The sequence below is a fragment of the Phoenix dactylifera genome, chromosome 7 (assembly GCF_051530095.1).
Source record: "Phoenix dactylifera cultivar Ajwa chromosome 7, Ajwa_hap1_PhDact_Kaust_v1.1, whole genome shotgun sequence".
Classification (NCBI taxonomy): domain Eukaryota; kingdom Viridiplantae; phylum Streptophyta; class Magnoliopsida; order Arecales; family Arecaceae; genus Phoenix; species Phoenix dactylifera.
The window spans coordinates 9,755,956-9,771,134 of NC_143196.1; the positions used below are offsets into that span (position 1 = coordinate 9,755,956).

At 38.1% G+C, this 15,179-nt stretch overlaps 1 protein-coding gene across 3 annotated transcripts in view; it reads left to right on the top strand.

Annotated features, from left to right (window-relative positions):
• The first annotated feature begins 4,376 nt into the window (after window positions 1-4,376).
• CLC-D (chloride channel D) overlaps window positions 4,377-15,179 on the top strand; it is a 34,398-nt gene continuing 23,595 nt past the window's right edge. For all 3 annotated transcript variants that reach the window (XR_605426.5, XM_008803477.5, XM_008803476.5), the window contains exons 1-5: window positions 4,377-5,088; window positions 5,200-5,272; window positions 12,261-12,482; window positions 12,561-12,607; window positions 12,691-12,789. Coding sequence is in view for 2 of the 3 variants with exons in the window: in XM_008803477.5 (XP_008801699.3) it covers window positions 4,909-5,088; window positions 5,200-5,272; window positions 12,261-12,482; window positions 12,561-12,607; window positions 12,691-12,789 (621 nt within the window). In the remaining variant the exon portion in view is untranslated. The remainder of the gene's footprint in view (window positions 5,089-5,199; window positions 5,273-12,260; window positions 12,483-12,560; window positions 12,608-12,690; window positions 12,790-15,179) is intronic.

The window sequence follows — 15,179 nt, forward strand, 5'->3', positions numbered from 1 at the left end:
GATTTTCAATGAAAACTGATGGGATTTGGATCATGGGAGATGTGGGAGAATGGCTTGATGATTATCAATGGAATTTCGAATCAAAATTGAATGGAAAAATCAGCACCATCTATTTCGATCTTATCTCACTCACATGAACCATTTATTGTTTGAATTTTGAATTCAAACAAGATAGGATCTATCTTGTTACAACCAACCCCTTCATGCGTTAATAAGATACCAAATTTCTATTTGAATTTCGAATTCAAATGATCAGATAGCGTTCCTTTAAAAGGATGATCTCCTTGTGTCGCCAACACAATGAAATTCAGCCTTGTCCATCTCGCCATTTCATTCTCCTCTAAGTCCATCTCGCCATAGCTGATAGGGATCCCTGAAAAGAGCCTTTAGATCATATCTAAGTCCTCTTTAATCGCTACAATCCATTTCTCCAAATTCTTCCAAGAAGGCAAATCAAAAGTTGATAGTGTCGGAAAGATCGAATTTCAGCAACAAAGGATCCTGTGCAAGCTAGCACTTTTGTGGGTTTGGATCTCTCCAGGAGCTTCGCGTGGATTACTCGTAGAGGCCAGACGGCTGTGTGGCTACAGAGCTCGAGCATCGGATCCATTACCTTCTAATTTTGCAAAGGTATGAATCTAGATCCAGAGTTAAATCTTATAGGATCCAATCCCCGAGGGTTAAACCTCTTTGGGGCTTCTCACAGAGTAATCTTCAGAGCCTATTCGATAGGCATTCGGAGATTAGTTGGATCATAGATTAGTTAAGTTTAGAACTTAATTAATTTCATTTCAGATATGATATTAATCATGCAAGTTTTTAGTATAATCATTTAAATGATCCCGGCATATTGATCATGAGTTCTTGTAGTGGTATTTTGAGATTTGATTTCTTATGCATGCTAGAATTAAAATGTTTAATCCAATTTTTCGCTGCAATTTTCAAAATTAAAAGAACTACGTATGGCTTGATCCCCCTTATGAAAGGGTACGTAGGCAACCCGAACAGGTACAGCCATTAATTTTGAAAAATTTAAATTTCAGCATGCTATCACTACTAGACTGCATAGGTCATTTGCTTTCCGAAACGTGGTTTGGTTTTGGTCTATGACATTGTGTTTGGTCCCTGAAACTTGTCTTTTGTTTATTTTGTTGTAATTGAATAGTTGGTGATACATGATATATAGGTTCAATATAGCTTTTGTCTTTGGATTAGTATAGTTTTTATGTTTGGATGTGGTAAACATTTTGTATTTGGAGATAGTGTAAGTATTCTTCTTATAATGAGCATTTGGATGGGGTATATATTGATGTTTATCACAGACATTTTATGTTGATAATACTTTCACTAATGTTGGTTGTTTGACAGTTTATTGAATTGAAGCTTTGTGAGTAATTTACTTGTTGTCACTAAATTATGGATGTAAAATGAGCATCCTGATGCTATGGTTAGATCTTGCGATTCATATTGAATTTATGTGATTGACTTTGTACTATGTTAGGTATTGCTATAGGTAACCAAATAGGGAGTAGTAATGCATTGGTATGGAACCTCATTTAAACAGCATGCTGAGATTCATTGTAGTTAGATCATGTGATTGCTGGTGCATGACTGGTTGTGCATAACAATGCTATTATGTTGAAGTCAGATGGCCATTTCAAATCAACTGAGTCAAATTCATTTACTTTTAGTTTAATTGCTCTTCATTTTATATTAATTCTAGATCCTTGTAAGAATAAAACCCACAAAAACTTAGTAAATAATCAATCCAACAAATTTATTTTCATTAAATCATAGCTTATTGATAACAACTTGAACTCATTAACAGATTAAGTCATTAAATGTTCCGAATAAGATCTCTTTATATATTCATTACTCTACACAGCCTTTCCATAAAATAGTCAACTTGTGTTGCCCAGATACACAACCCAAGGGGGGAGGGGGGGTTGAATTGGGTTTTAAAAAGAAACTAACAAGTATGTGCAATTAAAAACTAAGTTTCAAAATGAAGTAAGTGTCAAAGTGAGAATGCAAATACGAGAAAAATGAGATAGCACTCACAACAATCAAACACATAATATTTATAGTGGTTCGATTCTAAGCTTAGCACCTACGTTCACTCCCTGAGAAACTCTTTTTGAAAATTCCATTATAATTTTTCAAAGATTACAACAAAATTATTTTGGATGGACTCACAATCAACCCAGTTGATTTTCTCAGGTAATCAACCAAAACCCCCTTTATTTAGCCTTCAAGGTTTGGATGGACCTTTTTCCAAATTTCAACCCTTGAAACTTGTTATAATAGAAAATAAAATTTTTCAATGAAAACAACTAAAGCTCCTTAATGAGTTGATTAAGACTTGATGGAGCTCTTGTGGAAGTAGTAGCTGGCTTTGATGGGGCTTGAAAGCTCTGCACTTAATGCTTTAGATATGTGGAAGAATTTTTAAAATGAGGCTTCAATCAATGGTTAAGTTTAGAATTTTGGAATTGAGGAAGGGTTGAGATGATGCCAAGTGGAAGGGTATCATTGGTTGAAGGAAGGATCCATGGTCCAAGTTTGGTTTGATGGCTTGGATGTTTTCTCCTGGAACTGATGGCTAGAAGTTCTTCCCTCCCTCTATGTTTGAAAGGAAAAGTTAGAGCTTAGAAACAATAGATCTATTTGATATTCTTGCCTCTTTTTCATTTTCTATGTATTTTCAGGTGGTTTTTAGGTATTTTGAATTAAGTTTATTTAGTGGATGTAGAGATATCCATTTCCACAAATTTTATAATTTCTATTGGAATAAGTAGGCTACGTAGGAGACTACAATTCAATTTTGAGCCTAATCTATGATAGTTTGATCTGGATTAAAATGTCTTGAAATGGAACTAAGTCAGGTCCAATTGATTTGCATATATGAAATTTGGTCAAATTAAGCTCATAAAAGTCTCAGTAGCCCCGCAAATCACTAATTAGGTTGTAGAGAAAGTAAAATTTGTTAGTGATTTAAAGAAAACTAGATTCAGTTAGTGATTATGCTAGAATGGATGAATCATGTTAACTTAATGTGGTAAAATTAGTATGAATTTTACTCAATTGAGCCCATAATTGGTGAATTAGAGGTAGAGTTATATGAGATAGTGTACAAATTAGATAAGGATGTAGTGAGATGTGTGTAATTACATCAAAGTGGGTTAATTAGTTTTGAAATTGAAAAAATGTCTTAATAAATGCAATTGTGTGCAATTGGGTTTAATTATGTATGCAATTGTTGAATGTAAGATAGAGTAGATTCTGAGCAACTTAGGGCTAATTGAAACAAAAAAGTAGGTTAGTAAGATGAAGATTCATTAAAATTAAAGAGTTCAAGATTTAGGAGTATGACCACTTATTGATTTTAGGCTTAGAAGCATAGGAAAGGATCCCCGGTGGAGTCTACACCCCTCCCCCACCTCCGCAAGTCCATCTTGATGCCCTCCACACTTCTCCTTACCCCTTCTCCCCCTTCACCCTTCTTTGCTTCCTTCTCCCTCTCTCATCTCATTTCCTCCGGTCCCTACCTCTCCTTGTCTCTTCCCCTTTCTCGACCTTGGACGCACCTACCTTTTATCCTATCTCCCAATACCTCCATCTGCCTCTTTCTTGTCCCCCTTTTTGTTAGAGCGCCCACCCACATTCTCTCTCTTCCCTCCACTCCCTCCTCCCCCTTTTTCTCTTTGAACTCTCCTGACCATCAAAGTACCTTTTCTCCTCCATCCCTAATCACTTCGATGCTTCTCCTTCCCTCTAGTGGCCTCGCTTGATTGCCGGAGCCGTTCCGTTATCCGGATCAAATTAGGCCAAGCTAGGATTTGGTCAAGTTAAGCTTGATTAATTGTATTTGTCTAGGTCTAATCAAGCCTAGGTTGAGCCTTTTCTCCTGCTAGCAAGCTAGGTTTAGGCTACAATTTCAGGTTTATGGCTAGGCTTGGTGAGCTTGTGTGTGTTGATCGAGCCCAAACTTGATGTCAGTCTAAGAAATGTTTAAATCTAATGTAATAACATGAAAGAATAAGATTGGGAGATTATCTATTGCCATTATTAGATGTTATTTAATAGATTAAAAAACTTATGTATTGTTGGAGTCTCGTGCAACTTATATTTGGACCATATTCGAAATTTGTCAAATTTTCTGAACAAGTTTAGTCGGGTCCTGATTAATTTGCAATGCTAGGTAGAGGCATTTAATTTGCGGATCCAAAAATAGACGAAGGCCAATTAAAATAGCAGGCGGCTCGGAGCTTCTGAATATGAAACCATCCGCAGCCGCACCTACCATCACGTGTTCTGTCTCATGTATCTCAGCGTCCAAGCCATAAATCCCTCCAGCAATGGGAAGTTATCCCCTCGAGTATTTCTCTCTGCGCTCAGCTCGCCTCTGTGGAAGGGGGTTCGCGCAAAGCTACCATTGGATCATCTATTGCACGGCTCTTACAACGGTGATTCGCGCAAAGGATGTTATCTAAAAGCTTAAACTGGTGGCCCAGGCCCCAAGGCTGCGGAGAGACTTGACCCTTAAATGCCTCCGCGGGACAGCGTAACGCGCTACCGGAACCCGTTTCCACAGCCTTGGACGTCTTTCTAACGCCAGTCATTTCCACCACCACTTTTCTTCCCTGGATCGCCTCCCCCCAAACCGTAGTCCACTTTCTTCTTCGCAAAGCGGACTTTCTCTCTCTCTCTCTCTCTCTCTCTCTCTATTTTCGTCCCATTTTCCATGCCCTCCGAGCCTCGGATCGGCGTCTCCTCACCTCTTCTCAGATCGTAGCTTCGCTCTCGGTGCCGTGCGGAGTCAGGGATCGCGTCTTATTTGGAGAAAGGAACATCGATTGCCTAGGGTTTTCTTTGAATCAAGGGTTTCGGATCTGATCCGGCCGCGCTATGCTGTCGAATCACATACAGAACGGGATCGAGACGGCGAGGCTCGTCTGGTCCCGGCTGCCGAACTCCGAGGAGGCGGAGGCGGAGGAAGAGGAGTTTGCGAGGAGGAGCAATGGCGGCGCAGGGGTGGAGAGCCTTGATTACGAGGTGATCGAGAATTATGCCTACAGGGAGCAGCAGGTTGAGAAATTTAGGGTTTCTTCTTGAGTAAAATTTGTTTCTTAGATCAAATGTGAGATCTTTGTTGATTCTGACTTTTGTAATTATTTCTCTTGCTTTGAGATCTTGCAGGCGCAGAGAGGAAAGTTGTGGCTTTGGTATTATGTATGTCTTAAATGGTTGTTTGCGTTACTTATTGGAATTGGTAAGAGGAACTGATCATTTATATATAATTTATGTAATGCATGAGGTCGCTTGACTTGCTTTAGTAATTCAAATTTTGAGTGCCTGGTAACGGTATTTATGTGATTGGTGATTTTGTGATAATCTAGACTGGATTCTTTTAGCTCACCTTTTATGCTAATTGCAGTGCATGATATAAAAGCCAAAAGTTAAATGCACAAACTAAAGCCCACTAGAAGAGACATGTGAAATACCTAAACATATGTTTACAAGTTCAAGGAGATCAGCAAGCTGTTTAGTTGTGGAAAATTGCTTGCAAGATTTAGTGGACCACGTTGTTTAGTTGTAGAAAATTGCTTGCAAGATTTAGCGGACCACATGACACTTCATGGGTCGGTGAAGTGATCGACCAAGTCTAGGTCACACATGTAGCTACATTTATGATAGATTAGGCTTTGGCCAGATTAGATATTGGGTACCACTAAATTGTGCTTGTACTCAGAGCTCGCTAGCACCATTTAGTCTTGTTGACATTCCTTTTGGAGTTTTTTTTTTTTTTTTTTTAATAACTTTATGGATGTGTTTCTCCCCAATGATTTTGCTAGAAGTCATGAAATAGGAGCCTTATTTTACAGTTTGATTACTTTTTGTCCAGGATAATTTTGTTATGGATGGGTCGCTCAGCCAATTGTTCTTTTAGAAATTCTCGACGGCTGCAGTTCCGCAAAGTCTAAACACCTAATGACTATTTTTTTTTTGTACAATAAGCTTGATTTAAATGGTTTTTCTTAGCAATAAACTTATACAAAAGCCAACTTGCATTATAAGTTGTAACGAGCTAGTTGCTATTCCATATGTTTCCCTGGATGACCTTAGAAATGCCAATGTTCTCCATCTTGGTTTATTTCTAGTCTTGAGTTTGATTTGTGCTTTTTTATCTCTCATTTTGTGACTTCATACATCTATTCCATATGTTTCCCTGTATGACCTTAGAAATGGCATTGTTCTCCATCTTGGTGTATTTCTAGTCTTGAGTTTGATTTGTGCTCTTTTATCTCTCATTTTATCACTTCATAGATTTTCAGTCTGGAGTTACAATTAACCATGAAGGGGCAAACATGTCGAAGCGATGTTTTATCTCGTTTGCTTTAGTGACTTATTCCTCATTTTTTTTATATTGTCTTATTGATACTAAGGCTCTGTTTACCAAAGCTTTTATATTGTCCACCCATATGTGGTTCTCCACGTAGGGCCCTATCGTGAACATATTGTTGAAGTTGGATGAGTTGAGAGATGTTCATTTTTTATCAAAATTCAGATTCCACATCTTGGTCGAAGCGCGTGATCAACAATCTTGCTTATATTCTTAATTCTTCTATCGCAATCTTGCAGATCACATTCTTGTTGCAACACTTCTTTGTGAGCACCTTGTCCAGTGTGACTGCTAGCCTATTCTAGAAGTGCCAAGCTATATGGTGTTGCCATCCTATAGTACAAAAATATTATGGAGAGGCTGGATCAGACCAAATGACAACTGGCATTCTTGGCAGTTAAGGAATGCGATTCTTCGTACTATTTACTAATTAGGCATAACTGTCACATGCATTCCAGAAATTGGAATTGGTGTTCGAAGCTCCATGAGTTGCAGATAACAAGGGTTTTATTGGCCTGAGATTTCGTTCTCAAATTCCGTTATTTTATTGCATGTCCGATCTACTCAAATTCCATATTAGGCCTCTGAATGTTGGACTTGGATTCACTGCCTATCAATAGAAGACTATATGTTTCTTCTCCTTGATGTGTTTGACTTTGTGATACTTAATGCCAGGAAACATCACGAGCAACATTTTGTAATAGTGATTGTGTGTTGTTTTATGACTCGAAGAAAAAGAACTTGTATCAGATTTGGGGTTGATTGTGTCTCACAAGGATTAGTCCTTCATTGTATGGTCTTGTGGTCCAGGATTGAGCGGCAATATGCATGACAAGCCATATTGTCCTTTAAGGGAGGTTGAGTTTAGAAATTAAGGGTCAATATCAGTTCATTTTAGTCAGCATCACTTGGATTGGATTGATGTAATGCAATATTAGCTGGTTTGAATTGGCATGAAATGGTACAAATTAGATCACCGAGTGCTTGCTCGGATGGTACTATCATCCCTTGCCACTTGAGCAAGAGTTCAGCAGTTTGATTCTGATTAGGGTCAGCCCTTTAGGGGGGGTGGGTATAATGGGTATAAGGTAGAAGGTGTGGATTAGCTTTCTTTATCTCAAAAAAGAAATGGCATAGAGCGCAATGGATCATATCTTTGTATTCTATTGGTATGTGTCAACCATGGCACAAATTAGTATGAATTGCATAAACTGATGCATGCGATGCAATGTTTTGTACAATGTTCATAACAAGCTTGTTACTTAATGGGCCATTGTTTTAAGAAGAAGTCACAACAATAGTTGTAGCTGCTATTATAACAATTTTGAACCTAAATTGCTAAGCTCTATGCCATTCAGCTTCATATAGCACCTGATATAGCAGGTGAAAAGCCACTATAGTGATTGCTACTCTATTGCTTTATATTGGGTGCCCATGTTTTAAATACCTGTACTAGATCTTATACTATTTTTTCTATTGGAACAGTCTGGAATATGGTATTGATACCGATGGTATGCATCGGTATGGTACCATCATTATGCACCTACAAACTTAAAGTATGGTTACCGACATGGTCTGCCGAACCGGGCCGAACTGCCGGGTTCGAGCCATACCGAGCCGACTCGGTGCGAGACCGGGTTGGTTCGGCTGTGGGAGTTGGAACCGGTCTGAACCGGTTGGTTCCGAGCGGAATCGGTGCGAATCGGGACGGTTCGCACCGATTCGAACCTCCCGGTTCGCACCGATTCGAACCAATTCTTATACTCTTAGCATTATAGTTATCATTATTAGATAATTGTTAACTATGATAGCTTTAGATGGTGATCTCAGATAGCCAGACAGAGAGGGGCACGAAGGGTAAGTAGGCAGTTGCTCAGCTTAGCAAAAAAAGAAAAAGAAAAGATAGTTGCAGCCCCGATAGAAAGTGTGGAGGTGTTAATTCACTCAGATTTAGAGACCAGAAAGAGCAGCGATGATAATTCTGGTGGTCATGGATCTGTTGGCCAGGAAAGAGTGGAGGACATGAGACTACCATTTATGAGATACATCGTAGGGTGGTCTTTGATTCACCGGTGAGTTTCAGTTTATGCATGCTACATAGGATAGGAACCACGGTGCATGATCTGGTAGAAGCCGCGACGATATGATTGCATATAGGAAATAAGCTTCTGGAGGTCATTTAGAAGGACATGATGTAGCTCAGGATATGCTGAACCGGTATCGAAAGCCGTACCAGTCGGCAACTGGACTGGTTTAGCTCGTTCGGTACCGGGCCTGTATTGGGAGAGCCCAGCTGGAGCCGGAGAAAGAGAAGAGAAACAATGAGCGAGCGAGAGAGGGAGGAAGGAGAGACCGCGGACTCCCGCGGAGGGCCTCGGGGGCGGCGGAGGCCGCGGGGGCGTGGTGGAAGCCATAGGGGCGCGGCGAAGGCTGAGGCCGCGGGGGCGCGGTGGAAGCCATGGGGGCGCGGCGATGGCTGAGGCCGCGGCTGTGTCCTCTGTTTCTTTCGAAACAGGGGATGCGGCCACAAAATTTTTTTTTTTTTAAGTGAAGTCTGTAGAGAGTTTGCTAACTTCACTTAAAAATTTTGAAATTAAAAAATTTGAAAATTTTTAAGTGAAGTCGGCAAATGATTTGCCGATTTCACTTAAAAATCTCCAAATTATTTCCGCGGCCGCGGCCTCGGCCTCCGCAGGTGTCTGCGGCGGTTGCTTATCCCTCCCGCCCTGCTTGCTCGCTGTTTCTCCCTTTCTTTTCCGGCTTCGATGCATACCGATTTCCACGGTGGAACTGTACCGGTAGGCCACCGGACCGGTCCTGTAAGGGCTGAATCGGCCGATAACCTCACACATGGAGTAGGATCTATAAACGTATTAGGTTCTGAGTTGTATACTTAATCCTATTATCCGCAGTCACGGGCAATCTATGACCCATATAAATATGGATCTGAATATGGTGCGTCTGAGACATTGCTTTCCAGTAGCTACTACCCTATGTAGCCCGGAGCATTTTACTAGTTAGATTTTGCTGCCAGCATATTTGGATGGATTCTTCCACAGTCGTATTATCAACCAGAGGACACTTCTCAAAGCCAGAGCTTTAGTGAGAAGCATGATTTTTATGGGATGAGCGTACAGGATTACGACACAACTTGGTTAAAGGAGTGGGCCGATCTGTCTCTTGATTATGCTAATAATTCGGATATTTACAAGACGCATCGCCACTCGACGAGATTTTAGATATCAATATGTATATTATACTTTAAATATATGTAATTGATTGTATCATTTTATATTTTGTATTTCACTAATTGATTTTAGAATATTTTATATTGTTTCTTGTAGCATACAACATCTTACTAATCATTTTATGTTTTGCATCACTCTAAAACATCAAGAGACATTATTTAGGTTGTATCGGAATTATAGAAACATAAAAGAACATCAAGAGACATCAAATTATACTTAAAATTATCGAAAAGTTGAAACAAACTGATTACCAATAAATCAAACCTAAAAAACATTGAAAAAAATTGGCATGCCTCTATGTACCGTGTGTCAGTAGGTACCGTATCGAATCGGCCGTTGACTGGTATAGGTTCCGGTACCGGTTCGGTGGACCTTGGTTACTAGTTAAGGGGTGTCGGTGTCCCAACACCCATGCTAATGCCGGTTTCACATTGGGATGGTATATTTCTAGTTTTAACATCTCGTTTTGGTAGTTTTTGAATCCATGATGGGTGCTTTGGTCCATAGCAGGCTGGACCAATTCAGCAGTTAAGCAAGATTTGATTTGTTCTAGTGTTTATTAAAAGAAGGGCTGATCCACTTAGTTGGTCCCTTAGTTGAATGGGGAGTTGGAAAGAAGAAAAGAATAGAGAGTCGAAAAGAATTGAGGTGTCCTTCCCAAAGCTGCACCACCAAAGCTTCGGCAATGGACTTTGGCAATCTATAGTTGATGCACCACCTAGCATGTCAGAAATCTTTATTTTATGGTTGATGTTTTGTGATTGTGGATAACTTTGTCTTATGAGCGATTATATTGGGTGGATGATGATATTTGTCACTAGATTGTGGACCTTACATTATATGAATGTTGATATGGTATTTAATTTTTTATAGCTTTGTCCTATTTTTTTTCTATTTTTTGCATGAAGTTTGATGTGAAGTATTGATTTTTGATACCTAGTAAGAAAAACATTGAATATGTTTTAACAGCCTGCTTTGGGTTCATAGTGGCCGCTATCCACTATCCTCTATGAAATACCCTGTCTGCTATGTGTGTGCTATCCACTTTTTAATGCATTGAAGTGTACAAAAGTTTGATTGATTTGCCTTTTATGTTAAGCTATCTAAACTTTAAAGATAATCTAGCAAACAAAACGTCATGTAGATAGTGTATAAATCAGATGCATTAGCTAGCTTTATAGATTATATGTCATTTACTTTTTGGTGGTCTTTTTCAAAATTAAATCATTAAAATACTTTTATTGTATTCAGGAAACACTAGCATAGTTTTTACTGAAAGAATACATTAACATACACAGGTATCTGCAATCTGCGTGGTACGAGTAGAAGAGCAATGAAAAGATTGAATAGAATGCAGAGCGTTTTTTGCAAATCATGCAATATCAACATGCAATAAGTTATAATTGTTGATTATTGATATCAATTAGCAAATGGATGTTGCTAACTCAACCCTAAACTTAATATTTACCAACAACCGGCATCCAATTATTTATGGACCATGTTATGATTATCTGACATATGAGTCCTTTGACAAGGCCCTCAATTTAAGTTCAACCTTTCTTGAATTGGTATTAAGTTGTTTTGCTAAGGCAATTTAAGATAAGATGGGGACCATCATTGAAATAAGATGGCTAATCTGTAGAAAGGAGATTCTCTTAGTAAAATAGACTATTCAAACTCATAATTGTGGGGAGAGGGGGAGATGGTAATTCTGCAGGAATCCATTTGGCTGGCGCAGATCCATTTTGTTTGCCTTGAGTTGTTGCATGCTGGCCTAGGACCAGCATGATTCCACATGGCATGGCATGGCATGTCATGGTACATTTTATGCCAGCTCATGATTGGAGTAGGCAAAGCATGATCCTTGGTTTGCGAGTCTCTCTCTGATTGAAAGCTGGGTTTATCTGGGTTAGGGGTGTCCTTTGGCTTTGGTTTATTTATATTTATCACCACAACTACTCCAGGTTTCTATTGACACTAAGCTAAAAATTACAATATACTAGGGGATATATTAATTAAAGGTAAAAATTTAGTAGCATGGAGTGGGGAAGAGGAATTTATTGGATTTTAATAGGAGGGGACATAACATGGGGGTTGCTAAGGAGAAAATTGATTTTTTAAAAATTTTTGTTATTTTTCATATGCAAGTACATTGTATGATAATTTGGGTTCCTTCATTTTATACAATTTCTACCTCTTGGCTAGAAAATTATTTAAGCGTGAATGTAATGTATAAAATTGCTTAAACCGTCAAGGCCCAATCATAACAGAAAAAAGCTAAATGAAATATAATCCAATTTTGTTTTCTTTGTATTTGAGAATTAAATTTTCTACCATGCTTTCTTCAATACATTATAATTTATAACTCCATTTAGGCATGAACTAATTTATTCTCACTTTTCATTTCCATGTCCTATCTTTTTGAAACTTGTTTCTTTGTCAGTTATGGGACTAAATTAATGATATAGGAAGTTTTACCAAATCTTTCCAATTATGTTTTTTTTTTTGTCTTTACTAGCTTGTTTTCATCTTACTTTTTAGTTAGCTTGGCAACATCTTTGGATTTATTAGAAGAGAATTATTAACATGAACACTATCTTCACTTTCAGGCACTGGATTAGCTGCTGTTTTTATTAATCTAGCTGTTGAAAACTTTTCTGGCTGGAAATATGCTGCGACTTTCTCTATAATACAACACTCATATTTTGCGGGTTTCGTGGTGTACATAATTTTCAATTTGGGCTTGGTCTTTTCTTCTGTATTTATAGTCACACATTTTGCACCAGCGGCAGCAGGATCTGGTATTCCTGAAATTAAAGGTTATTTAAATGGTAAGCACTAGGTGGTAATCATAATAATCCTATATCCATTTCCTTTGATTGAATTGTGACATTTATATCTACATATAGGAGTTGATACACATGGAATCCTTCTTTTTAGAACATTGATTGGAAAGGTTTGTCCCTTTACTTTGCCTATGAATTATCAACTGAATGGTTGTTTCTTTTTATATATTTATTTTACATTTTTCTTTGACAGATATTTGGAAGCATTGGCTCGGTTGGAGGTGGGCTTGCTTTAGGCAAAGAAGGACCTCTTGTCCATACTGGTGCTTGTATTGCTTCTCTTCTTGGACAAGTATGGGTTGGCTGCTTAAAATTACAAACTTGTTTTTGCAAAAGAAATTTTCCGACTGAGAATTTCCCTGTTTGTTTAAGACATGCAAAATGCTATTATATCTACTGTTTGGGACTATTAAACATTAAGGATTAGTGACATATTTGCTGGGACATAATTATTTATTTTTCTCTTCTTTGTTGATTGAGAGAAGGAGAAGAGGAAAGAGTTCAGATTATGAGCATCATAAACCTCATACTGAATTGGTCCCAATATTTGTACCAGTATCATAAAACCATTTTTGGGCTCAGAAACCTTCCCTAGTTCTAAATCATGATAAACAAACACCAAAAACCATCTAACAATTATTAAATCAATAAACAAATAGTAAAAAGGAAAACAAAAAAAAAAGTTGGCATGCCAGTGAAACTCCAAGACGACACCTTCCTAACCAGCACTGGACTGATATGGGTCTTGGGATCAGGATTTAACTCAGAGGCTCATCAAGTAGCATCTCTTGTTATTAAAGACATAAAAGGTATCCTTTTGATTGTTAAATCACAGTAAAAATATAGAATGTTTTTTTTTTTATACTAAAATCTCTAGATCAGATAATGCTGAAACAAGAAAGTGCGTTCATAGAGTTTGGGCGTAGGTTTCATCAAAACAATGCAATTGTTAGAATAGACGCAATACAACTTGGTGAAGCATGTCGTAAAGAACATTTTCGTTTTCATTCTAAAAATATATTAAGTACATTAGAAATAATGGTTGTTTTGGATTTTTAGCTGCTACTTTTTTATTTTTCTTCACAATTGAGATGTGGTTTCCGAATTTGAAATTTACAAAGGATTTAAGTATTATTAATAGTTCGCATCATTTTCTGAACACCTCATCTTGTAGGTGTGAGTAGAATTGGAGACTTGCAGTTATGATCTGTTTATTGGAGAAAGATAAGGATTACTTTATTCCAAGATCATCTCGATCTGTTCTAATTGTCCTGGTGCATCTTAAGCATCAAGATGCAATCGGATGGTTGAGATGTCATAGTTCAAGAGAGAACCAGTGTCCCATAACCAGCTGGATCTTGTTTTCTTGTTGAAATGGTATGGTACCAGGGATACCATCTTGTTTTGATTGGACCTAAATCTTGCTTAGGATACTTACTATTTTAACTAGGAATAGTGGAAAGCAGAAGTGGAAAGAGAGGAGAAAAGTTGGTTACATGATGGTGAAGGGACTAGAAATTTTCTAGGACACATCCAGAGGGAATGGACTAATAGGGTGTACTTCTTGACGATTGGGATGAATGTGAGATCTAACTTTTTGTATTAGTCATAGTAGGGGAATTGCATGTCTATGGCATCATATCATTTTGATTTTTCACTTTGAGACGTGTCTTTGGCATCTCACAGTGTAGATAGTTTTGGGTTCCTATAGCAAGAAGATGCTCGGCACACATGCACAGGCCATACCTTCATCTTTGGTTATTTCCAGTTTCCACTAAGTACCATCTAGGATGCTATACTGATATCGCACATGGACTAGGTCTTCTTGACATCTTGATAGATAATTAGGATCATCATATATGGCACTAGGCCACTAGTATATACATCCTATAGCTAGGGTGAGTATTTTGGCCCCACCCTAATGTACGACCATGAGCATATCTTTCTCCTCAGACATCATATGCGGTTCATTACTATCCTCCACAACCTTACCCCCCTTATGGGACATGGTATGCTATCTCCTAGTTCCCTGTGTTAGGATGGCCAGACCAGTATTGAAGGACATATGAGCGTCAAGGTGGCTATTCGGGACAGTACCAACCAAATTATCAGCAACAGAATTAGGGATAATACCTAGGTTGGCATCAACTCCTAAGCTTTGATTATGAACAGGACCTGTATGTCGATATTCTATAATATGTATAACATACTCTATATTGGACTCAAAGTAAGTGCAAGTATTGGGTATTGTGGTATGTAACTAGTTCGGTATGGTATGGTCTGTATGGTACATACACATCTTTTACCAAGACTCCTTTTATTTTCACTTTTTATCATGGTACTGCCAAAAAGCAGGCGGTATGAGTTGGTATGGTACGATATGCATTCTGATTTGGGGCGGTATGGGTTGGTATGGGGCTTGTACTGATTCGATACCCAATATGGTATGGTACACCCAAACTAGGCAGTTCATGTGGTACGACAAACATGAAATAAGTTGATATTATTTCTTCTTAAGTGTTGTAATTTTCATTTATTTGATGTAAATCTTCTCTAAAACATAGTTTTTTATACTTTATTTCAATTTTAAGCCTTCTGCATTGTCCTCTAATTTTTTAAACCTTAAAACATATACCTAGAAATAAAACCATGCGAACTTGTGAGAACATCAAATAAGAAATC